Source organism: Manis pentadactyla, chromosome 5 (genome assembly GCF_030020395.1).
Source record: "Manis pentadactyla isolate mManPen7 chromosome 5, mManPen7.hap1, whole genome shotgun sequence".
NCBI lineage: Eukaryota > Metazoa > Chordata > Mammalia > Pholidota > Manidae > Manis > Manis pentadactyla.
In genome coordinates this window covers 70,101,940-70,120,598 of record NC_080023.1, presented here as the reverse complement: position 1 = coordinate 70,120,598, position 18,659 = coordinate 70,101,940, and the positions used below count along the sequence as shown (strand labels likewise).

The 18,659-nt window shown below is 39.4% G+C and overlaps 1 protein-coding gene across 8 annotated transcripts in view; it reads left to right on the top strand.

Annotated features, from left to right (window-relative positions):
* The window catches only part of WDFY3 (WD repeat and FYVE domain containing 3), a 275,767-nt gene that overhangs the window by 245,028 nt on the left and 12,080 nt on the right, over nt 1–18,659 (top strand). For all 8 annotated transcript variants that reach the window (XM_036906343.2, XM_036906345.2, XM_036906342.2 and 5 more), the window contains 6 exons: nt 9,349–9,440; nt 9,656–9,868; nt 12,530–12,677; nt 13,730–13,884; nt 14,793–14,951; nt 16,806–16,985. In XM_036906343.2, the coding sequence (XP_036762238.2) occupies nt 9,349–9,440; nt 9,656–9,868; nt 12,530–12,677; nt 13,730–13,884; nt 14,793–14,951; nt 16,806–16,985 (947 nt within the window). The remainder of the gene's footprint in view (nt 1–9,348; nt 9,441–9,655; nt 9,869–12,529; nt 12,678–13,729; nt 13,885–14,792; nt 14,952–16,805; nt 16,986–18,659) is intronic.

Below are 18,659 nucleotides of genomic sequence, written 5' to 3'. Positions count from 1 at the left end.
GAGGGTACTATTTTCTTGAAAAACAGAACGAAATCAGCATTTACTAAAAGGAGAGAAATTTCATTAGTACTCTGTTCTTTTATATTATCCAGCAATTACAAGAAGTAGATTTGAATTTGGCTACAGTTTCTTAAAACACAATTTGCTGATTTATGTTTCTGAATATTTATTTTAAAGCATATTAAAATCCCATTGTTTCTAATTTAGAAACAGATATGTTTTCAGATTTTTCATGCCTTGTATCATGCCATATTTGAGTAAAACCTATATAAATCATTACCATCCTACCTCAAAAAGTTTTACTAATAGAGAATTCAAATACTCATATCCAATACATTTGAGAAATTTGTCTTTTTTAAGTTGTTTTTTTTTTAAATAATTTTCATGTATTTAATTATCAGAAGCTCTAACTTTCTGAAATTATAGCTGCAGGTCCAATGGGAAAGATAATAGGGCCTCTCAATAACCCTAGCAAAAGTACTGAGAGTGCTCTTACCTCTGATTGGGCATAGAGTTCAGCCCTGAACAGCTAAGACACAAAGTTCTAGGACTTACAGTTGGAAAGAGTCATGGTTCCTTAATGGAAAAGAATAGAAACCAACAAATGTGTATGCAACATTTGAATATGAATTCACCTAAGTGTTTTATTATGTTCATTTAAAATTCAAATTCAGAGAGTGCTACCCTTTTCCCGAGGGACACCACTTTCAAAGAGACAAACATGGAGAAGTGCAGAAAAGAAGGAGAGAGCCCAGTTCTCCAGAAACACTTGATCAATTATAATAATCCATGTTGCAAAACTGTCTTAGATCAGACCACTTCCAAACCAAACCAAATGATACACTTTCAATAATAAAAGAACGGTCATGTATCTTTGTCGTGCTCACCTTCACAACAAATCATCTTCTCTCCATGAAATCACATGTTAAAAAACACTATTTACATACAAGAGCTAAAGCTACAAGCCTTCAAAGAAAACATAGGGTTAAATTTTCATGATCTTGTATTTGGCAACAGATTCTTAGATAGGGTATCAAACACACAAGCAGCAACAACAAAAACAGATGAGTTGGACCTGATCAGAATTTAAAACTCTAAATCCAAAGACATTATTAAAAAATTATGAAGGAAACCTACAGAATGGGAGAAAATATTTGCAGATAATGTATCTTTTAAGGACCTAACATCCAGAATATAAAGAACTCTTAAAACTCAACAATGAACAGATAAAAACCCAATTAAAAACTGGGCAAAGGACCTGAAGAGATTTTTCTCCAAAGAAGTTAAGCAGGAGGCTAATAAGGACATGAAGAGATGTTGAAAATCATAAGTCATTAGGGAAATGTAAATAAAAAATACAGTGAAGCCAGAATAGATCACATACTAAGCCACAAAAAGAGCCTCAGTAAATTCAAAAGGATTGAAATTGTACCAGTGAGCTTCTGAGACCACAAAAGTATGAAACTAGAAGTAAATTATGCAAAGAAAAGAGAAAAGCCCACAAACACATGGAAGCTTAACAACATGCTCCTAAATAGTCAATGGATCAATGACCAAATAAAAACAAATCAGGCAATATATGGAGAAAAATGGAAACAATAACTTAACACCCCAAAACCTGTGGGACTCAGCAAAGGCTGTTCTAAGAAGAAACTATATTGCAATACAGGCCTACCTCAGGAAAGAACAATCCCATATGAACAGTCTGAACTCACAATTAATGAAACTAGAAAAAGAAGAACAAATGAAGCCCAGAGTCAGTAGAAAGAGGGGCATAATTAATATCAAAGCAAAAATAAATGAAATTGAGAAGAATAAAGCAATAGAAAGAATCAAAGAAACTAGAAGCTGGTTCTTCGAGAAAATTAAAAAAAATAGATAAACCCCTAGCCAGACTTACCAAGGAAAAAAGAGACTATACATACATAAACAGAATCAGAAATGAGAAAGGAAGGATCACTATGGACACCACAGAAATATAAAGAATTATAGAGAATACTATGAAAAACTATATGCTAACAAATTGGAAAACCTAGAAGAAATGAAACCTTTCTAGAAAAATATAGCCTTTCAAGGCTGAGCCCCTGAAGAAACAGAAAATTTGAACAGACCAATTACCAACAATGAAATTCAGTTGGAAATCAAAAAACTACCTAAGAACAAAACCCCTGGATCAGATGGCTTCATCGCTGAATTTTCTCAAACATTTAGTGAAGACCCATCCTCCTTAAAGTTTTCCAAAAAGTAGAAGACGAGGGATTACTTCCAAACTCATTCTATGATGCCAGCATCACTCTAATACCAAAACCAGGCAAAGACACCACAAAAAAAGAAAATTACAGACCAATATCACTGATGAACATAGGTGCAAAAATACTCAACAAAATATTAGTGAACCAAATTCAAAAATGAAGAAGAAAGATCATACATTATGATCAAATAGGATTTATTCAGTGGATGGCAAGGATGGTACAATATTTGAAAATCCATCAACATCATCCACATCAACAAAAAGGACAAAAATCTCATGATCATCTCCATAGATGCAGAAAAAGCCTTTGACAAAATTCAACATCCATTCATGATAAAAACTCTCAACAAAATGGGTATAGAGGGCAAGTACCTCAACATAATAAAGACCATATATGACAAACACATAGCCAACATTATACTTAACAGCGAGAAGCTGAAAGCTTTTCCTCTAAGATCAGAAATAAGACAAGGATGCCCACTCTCCCCACTTCTATTCAGCATAGTATTGGAGGTCCTCGCCACAGCAATCAAAGCACACAAAGAAATAAAAGGCGTCCAGATTGGTAAGGAAGAAGTGAAACTGTCACTGTTTGCAGATGACATGATATTGTACATAAAATACCTTAAAGAATCCACCCCAAAAGTACTAGAACTAATAACTGAATTCAACAAAGTTGCAGGATACCAAATCAATACACAGAAACCTGTTACATTCCTATATACTAATGATGAACTAACAGAAAGAGAAATCAGGCAAAAATTCCATTCACAATTGCATCAAAAAGAATAAAATACCTTAGGAATAAATCTAACCAAGGAGGTAAAAGACCTGTACTGAAAACTATAAGATACGCATGAGAGAAAATAAAGAAGAAACCAATAAATGGAAATACATCCCATACTCACAGATAGGAAGAATTAATATTGTCAAAATCGCCATCCTGCCTAAAGCAATCTACAGATTCAATGTACTCCCTATCAAAATACCAGCAGCATTCTTCAACAAACTAGAACAAATCATTCTATAATTCATATGGAACCACAAAAGACCCCGAATCGCCAAAGCAGTCCTGAGAAGGAAGAACAAAGGTGGGGGGATTACACTCCCCAACTTCAAGCTCTACTACAAAGCCATAGTAATCAAAACACTTTGGTACTGGCACAAGAACAGAGCCACAGACCAGTGGAACAGATTAGAGAGTCCAGATATTAACCGAAACATATACGGTCAATTAATATATGATAAGGGAGCCATGGAACATACAATGGGGAAATGACAGCCTCTACAACAGCTGGTGTTGGCAAAACTGGGCAGCTACATGTAAGAGAATGAAACTGGATCATTGTCTAACCCCATACACAAAAGTAAATTCAAAATGGATCAAAGACCTGAATGTAAGCCATGAAACCATAAAACTTAGAATAAAACATAGGCAAAAATCTCTTGGACATAAACATGAGCGACTTCTTCATGGACATATCTCCCTCAGCAAGGGAAACAAAACCAAAAATGAACAAGTGAGACTACATCAAACTGAAAAGCCTCTGTACAGCAAAGGACACCACCAATAGAGCAAAAAGACATCCTACAGTATGGGAGAATATATTCATAAATGAAAGATCCAATAAAGGGTCGACACCCAAAATATATAAAGAGCTCATGCACCTCAACAAACAAAAAGCAAATAATCCAGTTAAAAAATGGGCAGAGGAGCTGAACAGACACTTCTCCAAAGAAGAATTTCAGATGGCCAACAAGCACATGAAAATATGCTCCACATCGCTAATCATCAGATAAATGCAAATTAAAACCACAGTGAGATATCACCTCACACCAGTAGGGATCACCACCATCCAAAAGACCAACAACAAATGTTGGCGAGGTTGTGGAGAAAGGGGAACCCTCTTACACTGCTGGTGGGAATGTAAATTAGTTCAACCATTGTGGAAAGCAATATAGAGGGAGGTTCCTCAAAAAGGTCAAAGTAGAAATACCATTTGACCCAGGAATTCCACTTCTTGGAATTTACCCTAAGAATGCAGCAGCCCAATTTGAAAAAGAGATACGCACCCCTATGTTTATTGCAGTACTATTTACAGTAGCCAAGAAATGGAAGTAACCTAAGTGTCCATCAATAGATGAATGGATAAAGAAGATGTGATCCATATACACAATGGAATATTATTCAGCCATTAGAAAAAACAAATCCTACCATTTGCAACATGGATGGAGCAAGAGGGTATTATGCTCAGTGAAATAAGCCAGGCGGAGAAAGGTAAGTACCAAATGATTTCACTCATATGTGGAGTATAAGAACAAGGAAAAAACTGAAGGAACAAAACAGCAGCAGAAACACAGAACCCAAGAATGGACTAACAGTTACCAAAGGGAAAGGGACTGGGGAGAATGGGTGGGAAGGGAGAGATAAGAGGGGGAAAAAAGAAAGGGCACATTACAATTAGCATGTGTAATGTTGTGGGGGGGCATGGGGAGGGCTGTGCAACACAGAGAAGACAAGTAGTGATTCTGCAGCATCTTATTACGCTGATGGACAGTGACTGTAATGTAGTTTGTGGGGGGGACTTGGTGATGGGGGAGTCTAGTAAACATAATGTTCCTCATATAACTGTAGATTAATGATACTAGAACAAAAAAAAAGTCAGAGAAACTGAACAGACTGTTCTCCAAAGAAGAAATTCAGATGGCCAACAGACACATGAAAAGATGCTCCACATCACTAGTCATCAGAGAATTGCAAATTAAAACCACAATGAGATATCACCTCACACGAGTAAGGATCGCCACCATCCAAAAGACAAACAACAAATGTTGGCGAGGATGTGGAGAAAGGGGAACCCTCCTACACTGGTGGGGAATATATTCTCCCATACTGCTGGTGGGAATGTAACTTAGTTCATCCATTGTGGAGAGCAGTATGGAGATTCCTCAACAAACTAGAAATAGAAATATCATTTAACCCAGGAATTCCACTCCTAGAAATTTACCCTGAGAATGCAGCAGCCCAATTTGAAAAAGACAGATGCACCCCTATGTTTATTGCAGCACTATTTACAATAGCCAAGAACTGGAAGCAACCTAAGTGTCCATCAGTAGATGAATGGATAAAGAAGATGTGGTACATATGCACAATGGAATATTATTCAGCCATAAGAAGAAAACAAATCCTACAATTTGCAACAACATGGATGGAGCTAGAGGGTATTATGTTCAGTGAAATAAGCCAGGCAGAAAAAGACAAGTATCAAATGATTTCACTCATCCGTGGACTATAAGAACAAAGAAAAAAACTGAAGGAGCAAAACTGCAGCAGACTAACAGAACCCAAGAATGGACTGACGGTTACTAAAGGGAAAGGGACCAGGGAGGATGGATGGCATAAGGGGGTAGGGGGAAGAAAGGGGGCATTATGATTAGCATGCATAATGTGGGGGTGGGGGGCAGGCACCGGGAAGGCTATACAACACAGAGAATACAAGTAGTGATTCTACAGCATCTTACTACGCTGATGGACAGTGACTGCAATGGGGTATGTGGGGGGAACTTGGTGATGGGGGAAGTTTAGTAAACATAATGTTCCTCATGTAATTGTAGATTAATGATACCAAAAAAAAAAAGGGCAGTGGATCTGAGCAGACACTTCTCCAAAGACGAAGTTTGAATGGCCAACAAGCACATGAAAAGATGCTCCACATCGCTAATCATCAGGGAAATGCAAATTAAAACTATAAGGACATATCGCCTCACATCAGTTAGGATGGCCAACATCCAGAAGACAAGGAACAACAAATGCTGGTGAGGATGTGGAGAAAGGGGAACCCTCCTACACTGCTGGTGGGAATGTAAATTAGTTAACCATTGTGGAAAGCAATATGGAGGTTCCTCACAAAAGTAAAAATAGAAATACCATTTGACCCTGGAATTCCACTCCTAGCAATTTGACAGAAGAAAACAAGATCCCTGATTCAAAAAGACAGATACACCCCTATGTTTATTGCAGCACTATTTACAATAGCCAAGATATGGAAGCAACCCAAGTGTCCATCAGTAGATGAATGGATAAAGAAACGGTGGTATATATACACAGTGGAATACTATTCAGCCATAAGAAGGAAACAAATCCTCCCACTTGCAACAACATGGGTTGAGCTAGAGGGTATTATGCTCAGTGAACTAAGCCAGGTGGAGAAAGACAAGTACCAAATGATTTCACTCATCTGTGGAATATAACCACAAAGCAAAACTGAAGGAAGAAAACAGCGGCAGACTCACGGAACCAATAAATGGACTAACAATTACCAAAGAGAAAGGGACTGGGGAGGGTGGGTGTGAAGGGAGGGAGAAGGCAATTAAGGGACAGTATGGTTGCCAGACACAATGTAAGGGGGTCACAGGGAAGACAAGCAGTGGCAAGTCTATCGCATCTTAATACACAGGTGGATAGTGATTTCAGTGGGGTGGGGTAGGGGGTGTACTTGATAATATGGGTGAATGTAGTGACCACAGTGTTTCTCATGTGAAACCTTCATAAGAGGGTATATCAATGATACCTTAATAAAAAAAACTATAGTGAGGTACCATTTCACATACATTAGGATAGCGATAATGAAAAAATGAAAACTCCCACAAACAAAATCATAAGGAATAGTGGGGATGTGGAGAAAGAACTCTTGTATATTGAAGGTGGGACTATAAAATGGTTCAGCTGCTGTGGAATGCAGTTTGATGGTTCCTCAGAAAGTTAAACATAGAATTACCATATGACCTAGCATTTCCACACTGAGGTATATGTCTAAAAGATCTGAAAAGGGATTCAAACAAGTACACGTGCACACGTGTTCATAGAAGTATAATTCACACTAGCCAAGTGATAGAAACAATATATATGTTTATCAGTGGGCACCTTGTGGAACATACATATGATGGAATATTATTGAACTGTACGAAGTATGAAATACTGATAAGTGCTACAACATGGATGATCCTCACAAACAATATGCTCAGCAAAAGAAGCCAGACACACGACATCACAGAATGTATAATGTCATTTATATGGACTGTCCCGAATAGGTAACAGGCACAGAATACAAACTGGTGGTTCTCAGAGGCTGGGGGCAAGAGGAATGGTTATTGTCTGTTTAATGGGTACAAGATTTCTCTCTTGGTGGTGAAAATGTTTTAGGACTAGATAGAGGTGGTGATTGCACAACATTGTGAATGTACTAAGTGCCACTAAATTGTTCACTTTAAAATGGCTGATTTTATGTTAAGTGAATTGAATTTAAGTTAAAAAAATAAAACAAAAAGCGCTGTGGCTCTCCATATGGAAAAGATAGTAAATGATGTGAAAGAAAAAGTACTTGGGTTTTTATCCTGGGTCTGCGATAAATAATATACCCCCTTGGTCTTCTGGTCTTTACAGCTTTGGCTATACATGAAGGGGAACTGCAGGGGAGCTCAATCAGACCCAGGGTTTTCTATGGACTGTTCCCTTTAAATGACATTTAAAATTGCAAATAGTGCTGATAAAATAAAATCATATTACAGATATTTAGGGAGTATGAGCAAAAATTTTTTAAGTTGATTATATATCTCAGGTAGTCTGGGGATTATTACTTGCTTCTTATAAATAAAAAATTAAGCCTCGAGGGCATTTCAAGGGGATTGGAGTGAGCTGTGAAAGGGTGGGAGGGGCTATTTTTTTTTTCCATAAGTCATAGGGTAATTTTTCCAGCCAAGTCAAAACATTCCTTTAAACAGTAAACTACTTTTTGTGTCTCTCACTTAATACATATTATAAATAAGCAATCAAATAACGATGAAAACAAGATTTTTTAGGGAAATATTTTTATCAGCCCTCACTTAGAATTGCCTTTGTGTCCTCTAAAATTTGAACAGTTGCACTTGAAATAGACATGAAAATTCTTAATACAACTGTTTATTTATCCAACTGCTATTAAGCTAGTGAGTCAGCATTACTGTTTATAGAGTCATCTTTTTACAATGATTGTCTGGTTTGTGCCTAGGAAAAGTATAAGCTGAAGTTAACTTTTTGTTGTTACATTAAAAAAAGAAGAAGAGCCTGTTTTCTCAGATGCCAGTCCCATTTAATGTGTTTTGTTGTGGATAGATTTCCTAGGTGATGGCTTCTTTAATATTTTAGAGATTATCTGGCTATGACTCAGAATTGCAGATTACATGGAATAAATACCACTTGATATGCATTGTTTCTGCCAGGTAGACCCCAAACCTTTCCAAGTGTTTTTCCTGTTAAATTATATACCAACAGCAAAAAGTTATGTTTCAGATTTTATCTTTTTAATGGGAATCCTTATAGCAAAATGTATGTCAGTTCTACAGAAATCTCTTAAAAATTTAAAATTCGGAAATACAAGAAGCCATGTGTATTACAGGTATCTCTATGAGACTGTGGTACTTTCATTTCCTCCTAAGAGAGTGTTCACACTGAAAATGACCGAGGAAGTAGGCAACCTTCAGTACTTCCTTGATGTGAGTGGCAAAATTATGCCAAAACATAAAGACAGGAAGTTCAGTACTGGTTACCTGCTCATGACTCACCAAGCCTTAAGCATTCTGAAAAATCTAAATGAAAGAAGATTTTAGAGAAATGGTAAATGAGCCGTCCTGAGGGGATTGAATTTGAGTGTTTTTTCCAAACTGAAAACACTAGCCCCACAAAATGTTTCCCTAAAAAGGAATCCTGTGATCAATTAAATTTCAGAAGGATTGGTCTAATATCCCTTCTAGAGAGGGGCAGAGCCTCCGAGGAATCTTGTAGGAAGAAGGGTATTTAAATTTATGTAACTCAGCATTGTCCTAAGTTGATTTGACAGTGGGGGCCTCTCAGTTCTGCTGACATTTACTATTCTCTCTGAGGGAATTCTCTAAGAAGCAGTCTTAAGGAAATACCAGAGCAGATGACCTCCGAGGGTCCTTTCTGGTGATAAAATTTCATAGTTCTGGTAATGAATCTAACCCACTATTTCTATGTTAGTTTAATGTGAAGCTACCATTTATCCCGTCCTTTCCTTTTCTTTTTGTATCCAATTACACAGGCTGTAAACAAAATGGCACCAAGCTTGGAGATGTCATCCTCCCACCTTGGGCAAAAGGAGACCCACGAGAATTCATCAGAGTCCACCGCGAGGTAATGGCAGTGCCCTCTGCAGCTGGGATTGGATCTCCCTGGGTTATCACCCATGATACAAAGAGAATACCTTGAACAATATACCCCCTGTTTCTTCAAGTTACTAATATTGTTTTTATGACTTTTAGTTTCTCTTGACCACTGACCAATTCTTTTACTTTCTGAAGAAGTAATAAAAGTTAGTCTATAACTGAACCTGTCTTTTGAAATTACAGGCTTTGGAATGTGATTATGTGAGTGCCCATTTGCATGAGTGGATTGACTTAATCTTTGGCTATAAACAGCAAGGCCCTGCTGCAGTAGAAGCTGTAAATGTCTTCCATCATCTTTTTTATGAGGGTCAAGTTGATATCTACAACATAAATGACCCACTAAAGGAGACAGCCACCATAGGGTTCATTAATAACTTTGGTCAGATCCCTAAACAGGTATGGATGTTCTTTTGTTACCACTAATGATCTCTTCATTTTTTAAGCTCTGTAATATTTCTGTGGATTATGAATGATCATATAATAACTAAGTTTAGACTAAGTTTTTAATGAAGGACTATGTCCAGGTTCCTAGATTATGGCTCTCTTTAAAAAGAGAATTTCACCTTACATGCTTTCCTGTGCCTGCAAAGACCTGGCAGGAGGATGAGAAGAAGAGCACAGTCAGGGAAGCACATGGGTTCTCGGGGGCCACAGAATACACAGAGATGGGGTTTAGTCCCATGGCCGTTGGGAAGCCAGGGCTCAGTTTAAGCAGAGAAATGACATGTTCATGTTTAGATTCTGAAGACCATTCTGTCTTCAGTCTCATACAGGCACACACTGTAGGGGAGCCAAATTAGGAGCAGGAGTCTATCCAGGAAGCTCTTACAGTGGTTCAGGGAACAGACAGTGGAGGTCGGACTGGATTATTGCTGTGGGTGGAACTGCTGTGATGGGAGCATACATGCCACAGGAATGCCTGAGGCCAGTCCTGCGCTAGCTGTTCTAACCACTGTCTTGACATTGGAGAGGAAGGCCAGCAGCTCAGCCTCTGAACACCCAGATGCTGTAGTTTCTCACTGCTAGTCATGAGCATGCTTGGTGAAGCGGCTCCAGCCTTTCTTTCATCCCCACGTCCAGGGCCTGCCAGGAGTGACCAGGGCAGTATGGAGGAGGCACGCTTTGCTGGGCTATTCAAACCACTCACCTTCCCAGTGCTGTGGGCTCTGTGCTTTGGCCCTAGCTGTCCCTGTCTGCTCCTGCTTCAGAGCTCTCTCCTGGACTCCTTTTCCATAGGTTTGCAGGCGTGCAGGTTGGGAGCCCACAGAACAATGGCCCAGCCTTTCCGTGAGGAAGCCATGCTGGTGGAGTGGCCTGTAACAGCAGCACTCACACTGCAGTCTGTCTGCCAAGGAAAGAGCCATGTCCACTTTTAAAGCAAAGTGCTTGTGATAAACTGATCATAGCTGAAGAATCGTAGTTAAACCTTTTCTTTTTTCTGAGGGTTACAAGCACAGGAAACTGTGTTTTGAACTCTGACACAAATATTCTGTACAAAAAGATAAAGACATGCACTGTCATGGGATTTTTGTTCCACTTTTTGGCCTGGGAGCCAACAGTGGATGCCGACACTTCCCAGACCTTCCAGTGACTAGTAGTACTTCCAAGTATATTTGATCATTGAACAATGCAGGAGTTAAGGGCGCTGACTGCCCATGCAGTCTAAAATCTGCATATAACTTTTGACTCCCTGACTACTAATAGCTCATTGTTGACTGGAAGCCTTATCATAACATAAGTAGTTGATTAACATGTATTTTATATGTTATATGCATTATACTGTATTCTTCCCACAAAGTAAGCTAGAAAAAATGTTTTTTTCAAATTGTTGCAAATATCCAAAAAATTATCAAATGTAATTATTGAAAAAAATGTGTGTGTAAGTGGACCCTCGCAGTTCAAACACATGTTATTCAAGGGTGAACTGTGTAGCCATCCTAGAAAATCTAGGTTTTATGATCACCATTTCCATTCACCTTTATACATCTGGCCAGGCATGGGATTCCACCTTAGGTCCTCATATAAAAGTTCGACAATAAATGTTCATTCATGAACATGCTCTAAAGCATATGGACCTTTTTATACAGCTTCAGAGTCTGTGTCATTTTATAAAAAATAAAAGAACTCTGACTGCCCCTGCATGTAGATAAAATAAGAACAATATATTTATAGGTTCTGCCAATTTAGAAATAGCCATAAGAAGACTGCATTTTTAATATGCCAACTCAGGACATCTTTTAACTATTAACATGAGTTATCTAAAGGTGCCTAAAATATATATATATTTCTCTATAGAAAGCATTTTTTTCTCCTAGAAATCCAGAATGTCAAATTCAGAATGTGATGGTGTTGCATTCATCTTAAATTTCATTTCATCTAAAGTTTTCTAAAGATCTTCCCTTGTATATCAGTTTTCCAACAGAAGTGACTCTATGCCTAATTTGAAGAACTATATAGTGTTTGAAAAATAGTAAACTTAAATGTACATTGTTTCATTTTAATCCTGTAGAAAAGGTTGCACTTCCTTTTTCTCCTTTACAGTTTTGCATAAAAGAAGGCAACAGTGTTGACACTTTTTGCAAATTAGTAGCACCTAAAAGACACCAAAATGAAATGGCATAGAGAAAGGCCAGGTTGAAGCCAGAAATAGGCCAATTAGAGAGAATGCCTGCCTGCCCTCAGTGGCACAAAAAAGTGTCAGGCTATAAAGAACTAATTAATTTTTGAACATCATTGGAAATAATTGTCAGTCGACTGCAGTTTGGGTTAGAGTGGCTTACTTATAAACAGTTATCATGAAATCAGAGCAGCATAGACCGTGATGTGAATTCAGATTTTTAGTGTCATAGCCCTGTCCCTACTTCCTGCAGTCTGAGATCTCGGGCAACCTTCTGAGCCTCTTTAAATTCCTTTCCTCAGATGTCAAATGTGGTAATACAGTACCTCATGGTTGTTGTGAAGTTTAAATGAAATAACAACATAATATTGGCACATACTATAAAGGGCTTAATAAATGTTAGCTTTCATTATAAAATGTGTCACCTTCCCTCATACCAGTTATTTAAAAAGCCTCACCCACCAAAGCGAGTAAAGAGTCGACTCAACGGAGACAATGCAGGAGTCTCTGTCCTGCCAGGATCTACAAGTGACAAGATCTTTTTCCATCATCTAGACAACTTGAGGCCTTCTCTCACACCTGTCAAGGGTAAGATGAGAGGAAATAAGCTTTTGATTCATGATTCTATGGGATTGTTTGATAATCCTAGTTTAGCAATAACATATTTGCTCTTGAACAGTACTGTAATTTGTAGTAAGTGTTAGACTTTCTGTGATAAATCACCAAATACTTGTTAGATTTTCGTCCTGTTTCTTTCACTTTCTTTTTTGTCCTGTTGAATTTTTCATTAGAAGGAACCAAACCAGTTTCTCCTTCCTGCTAACATAGTGAAAACTCCAATATACCAATCTTATAGCTCAACTTTATATTAATTATGTAGAAAAACTTCTGTTGTCTTCACATATATATATAGGTTCTGCCAATTTAGAAATAGCCATAAGAAGACTGCATTTTTAATATGCCAACTCAGGACATCTTTTAACTGTTAACATGAGTTATCTAAAGGTACTTTTTCAAGTAGATTTTTTTTCCCTTTAGAGTGAAAAAATGTTTTACAAAGTTTTGAAGTTGTCACTTAAATCCAAAAAGTGTAGTGTCAAAGTCTAATTGGATTGGCTACCACCTCTATGCCATTTTGCTTCGTTACATAGGCCCTGCCCTGTGCCATTTTGATCACTGCCCAGCAGTGATTCTGGAGCACTGGTGTGATCAGCAGAGTTCTGGGCTTTTGGGGAATGTCATGGCCTTCCTCTAGGACGTCTGAGGACTGGGTACAACTTAGGATGTGCTCAAGGCCTGAATTGATGGCAGGTCTTTGTGTGGCATCCTGGGGAGCATCACAGTTCACAGTGTGCTCATCCTCCTGATCAAGAGAGCAGGCTTGCTTGCTGGGAGCCAAACCCACGAGTGTCCAGACGGCAGGAAGCCCCACAGAACAGCGGTCAGGGTCAGCATCCACCCCGCAAGTCCTGCAGGAGACTCAAAAGCCAAGCTCTACCTCTAAGGTCAATTTGTCTTCATGTAGGTGTCAGCGTGCTTGATTTGTGTGAACACTGGAGATTACCTCACCATCCACTGTGGGATAATGAAGTTCATGTTACCTGTCCATATTCTAAAGGTGTTGATTTGTTTTTTCATAGAACTCAAAGACCCTGTGGGACAGATAGTGTGCACAGACAAAGGCATTCTTGCAGTCGAACAGAATAAGGTTCTCATCCCACCAACCTGGAACAAAACTTTGGCTTGGGGCTATGCAGACCTCAGCTGCCGGCTGGGAACCTACGAGTCAGACAAGGTTTGCACTATTTCTTGCTCACTCACTCAATCCCATCTTTCTTTGGTCTGGATATCCTGCTTAATGGAGGTGGGTAAGTCCAGGCCAGGGGCTTGCCGGCTGTTCCTCCCCAGCCCAGTGGAAGGAGGGCGTCCCTGCATCACATCAGGGTGAAGTAGCTAGTGCACAAGGCATGTTCCTGCGGAACAGGCTTCCTTTGGGAAGTTGTATCCCAAGGGCTGGCAGTTTCCCTCCCGCTCAAAGAATTCCTCCAGAAGGCTTTAGCCAGCAGGTATTCAGCATTTCTGCCAACCAAAAGAGCCTCCTTTTGGTGAGTCACATCTGGCCCACTTAGCATGTCAGTATTCTCAAGTGGCTGGAGAAAACCTGTCACCTCCCGCCTCCGCCCACCAAGAAGCAGAGTCTGTACATGTCTCGTGGAGAGGCAGATTGTAGTGATCCTTTAGTGTCCTGCGTTTGCCCTCTGACAGTCCCTTTCTGGGTGTTACACTGTTAACAGTTCTGTTTAGTTAACATTCTCGTAGACGGCGGCTCTGATGCTTTCCTTCTACATTCTGACTGGTACAGCAAACACATCCTTTTACCAGGTTATCGCCTGCGTTTACATAATATCACACCATCTGAACAGCATTTTCCCAGACTGGGGAAACTTGAGACCCACCCCGTTATGAGCAAAGCCCTTTTCATTACGGTGTTTAGCAGTAACTAGAGTTGGGAGGCTGTAGAGGGTTGTCCAGAGGAGAGCCCCAGCGGAAATGTTGCTAAACTGAAACCAGCCCAGGATGTCCGGGGGTGTTTACCGGCGATGTGCCTGCAGAGAGGCTTCCCCTCACTCAATATGCTCCTTGTGTTTCATGAGTTTGTAGTACTTGGCGGCATGTGTGTCTTACATCTGTTTCATTCTACAGGCAGTGGTTGTTTACGAATGTTTGTCTGAGTGGGGCCAGATTCTCTGTGCAATCTGCCCCAACCCCAAATTGGTCATCACAGGTGGAACAAGCACAGTGGTGTGTGTGTGGGAGATGGGCACCTCCAAGGAGAAGGCGAAGGCCCTCGCCCTCAAACAGGTAACAGAGCATATGGAGGAGGGACGTGTTCCATCTCCGCTGCCTACACTCTAGAGAAACTAAAAAGCTTCCATAATTCCAGGGCAATATAGACATAATGGCCAAAACCAAAATATATGTTCTTTTTACGGTCTGGAAAAAAAAAAAGGGAATGAAATCAGAAGACACTATTTCTAAAAGTGATCTAAGCTGGTCTGTTTTTAATATTTGAAGCAAGCTGAAGTATGTGTTTTTAGTATATATTTTAGATAATATATATTTTAATATATTTAAGTATTTCTCGTTATATGTAAATAGAATTTTTGCAAACAAAATTGTATTTGTTATTGATTCAACTAATTTCCTTTCACTAAATCTTTGATAGTTTCATTTTTCCCTTAAGGACATAAAAAACTCATGAATGTATTCAGTAGAATATGTACTTTTGATAACTTTGTACTGACTATTATAAATTTTTACTTAAAGCAAGATTCCTTTTATAATTAGGCTATCAACTTTTAATATTTGATTTGTGAGTGAATTTACCATAAAGTTTTTTATTTAATGGCATATACATCTGTTTTTTAATTTGTATCATAATATCTACCATTTATTGAACACCCACTGTGTTCAGGGCCCTATGCTGGATGTTTATAAATGTAAAACTCCAATCCAGTCCTGCAAGGTAGTGATTAGCCCTTTTGTACCTGAAAAATAAAACAAAGCTTAGAGTAGTTAAGACAAATGCCCAAGTCACACTTGGAAAATCAAGGATGTAAATTCAGTCCTGTGTGACTCCAAAGCTATTTTAAAGCCAGATTCAAACAGTGGTGTCTTAACTATGTGTGGAAAGAATGGGACCCCTTGTACATACACCATCAGCCATCTCTGTAGGCCAGAACTTCACTGGTTGCTGGGGCTAAAGACAAACCACATAAAGAGATACAGTACCGAAGAGCAGGTGCAGTGTTGACAGTGTAGTTTGTTTATCCAAACTCTCCTGCTTATAATGTTTTTAATTTAGAAAATAGGCTTTGAAGCTAGTGTGTTATAATCCTCAGTAAAATCGCTTCTTATTTAAAACACTTATTAAAAACCCTCCTGGGATTTGCTAAGCATACAATACGGATACCTGTATAACCAAAATTTTAAGCCAATTCATTATTTTAGACTCCTAACAGTATCTGAATCTTTTTCTTCAAAATATGTGTTTTCCCACATTGCCATTTCTTTGGATCCTGTTTCTCTTCATATTCCAGCAAAAGGGAAAAGTTCTTATTCTAGTTTGTGAGTGAATTTACCATAAAAGTTTTTGTCCCTCGTGGGTGCAGCAGATGCCCAGGTGCCTCCAGTTCATTAACAGCTCAGCAGACACATAAGAACCTATTTTCCCTAGGAAGGACCATCTGCTTGTAACCACATAGTCCTCACAGTTTGTTCGTTTTTTAAAAACCTACTCAGTTATAGTTTCTTAAGACTTATAGGAGTTCATGGCATGAAAGAATTGATGTGGAGTTTAAAATCTGTGCTTTGGGGACCATAACTGATACACGCCCATGTGAAAATGGCCTGGAGAAACCCACGCTGAGTCGCAGTGCTATTCTGCCTTCCTTCTAAGGAATGAACAAGTCCAGGAACGAAGTAATATAAAAATGGAGAGTAGAGCCTCCAGAGGCCCTCCCAGACTTCTCTCTCCTCCCTGTGGGATGAGGCTCGGAGAGTGGGTGAGACGAGAAGGAAGATGGCAGACCGCCCTGCTCACACACTTGCGCCTTCCCGTGCGCTGCTGTCACCTCCCAGTGCACGCGACCTTCAGGGATCCCTCCCGCAGCTCTGTCCCTGTGACCAGCCTGGTTTCTCTGTTCTCCCTTCTAGGCCTTACTTGGCCACACTGACACTGTCACCTGTGCCACAGCATCGTTAGCCTATCACATAATCGTCAGCGGGTCCCGTGACCGAACCTGTATCATTTGGGATCTGAACAAACTGTCGTTTCTAACCCAACTCCGAGGCCACCGAGCTCCAGTTTCTGCTCTTTGTATCAATGAATTAACAGTAAGTCGTCAGTTGTCCACTTGGTTTATGTTTAGGGAAACAAGTAGTTTTGGCTAATGTAAATAAAAAGTGACTCTGTCTTCTAAGTTGATAGGCACTCGTTTTATAAAAGCTACTACATTTTCCTTGATTTGTATGTTGTTTGCAAAAGCAAATGGATATTGAAGTTTGTAATCCAGAGAGCAATTTTGTCTTAAAATCCATTCACTGCTGCATACTTTAAAGAGGAAGACTTCGTTCAAAACAAAACATTCTAGAATAGGCTTTTTTAAAAACAAATTTGTAGGACTTGTTCAGAATGTTAAAATTGTGTTGAAATTTTTATAAATATATTCAAACTATTATGTAAAGTGAAAAGCAACATTTGGGTACACAAACAAGAGAAAAATTATTATAGAAATATTTTCAAAAAAGATACCAAAATTATCAAATGATATCTCTTCTCATAAATAAATATTTTATATATAAGTACATTTAAAAAGTGTCATAAAATAAAAATTTATCATAAAATAAATGCACAGGCCTAGGAGCCCCGCTGCAGACCCAGCCCACCTGAAGTGGGGCAATGGGAAGGTAATCATTGCTAATGCCTTTTAGTGAGCAGGCAAGCTCACTAAAAGTAGGTTTACGAAGACAGATCTCTGTGTCCAAGGAACCAGGCATCACTTTCATAGACTGAGGAGGCCCACATGTGCAGATCTGTCTTGCAAATCAACCAGAACATGCCGCTCCCTCACCCCATCACTGCTTAGCTGTACATACCACTCCCACCCTTACCCTTAGCCCTGTTCAGAGTCAGCCACATGACACTGAGTAGTTCCAGCCCCGTCCTATCATCACCTACACAGCTTTCCTTTTGAGAGTTGCTACGTCTTTAATTTCTACCAGAAGATACTAAGCACTATGCTTTAATTAAATGCTTGTAGTCACAGTAAAAGGAAAAAGAGAAAATCAGTTCTTGTGAATCGCACTGGAGCGTCTGATAGGAGTAGGAGTGATCAGAGTTGGCAGTAAGTAGGGGTAAGAGTCAGATTACTCTGGGTGTATTTGAGAGGTTTACAGTGTTTTTAGAAAAGCCCTGTTGGTTGGTCCTGCAAACGTTTATTCCTAAGAGCTTTATGAAAATGTCAGTGCAGCAGAGCCGCTCTGATCAGGCAGTGATGCTCCAAGTCCAGTCCTTTACCTGAACTATTTCAAGCACTTTGTTTTGAGGTGGTTCTTAACTAACTACGGGGAGTTTTCTCCCCAGTGGGTGTTCAGCGAGAGACCACATGCCCACTGGATTGCCGCAGCTGCTGCAAACACTGCAGCAGTGTTTCCTTTTTCCTTCTTAAGATGCATTCGTAAGCTCTGAACTCAGGAAAAGATTCCTATTTCTGTTGTATTTTTATAGCCAATATCAAGTCTGCTTTACTTCAGTGTACATTTTGGGCTTAAGCTGCCTTGCAGCTGCCCTTAATTCCTCCTCTTGCTGCTCAGCCCTCATAACCACAGGGTTTGCTCTAGTTGAGGCACTGGGGAGTAACTGGAGCAAGTCTGCCGTCATGCAGCATGGAGCAGCTTAAAGCTCTGCTGCTGACATCATCAGAGGTGGTTCAGTGGCTGACAGATGGTCACAGCAGTGCTTTGCTCAGTATTATTTGTGTTTGTGTTTTGGTGTGGTTCTTGCCATCT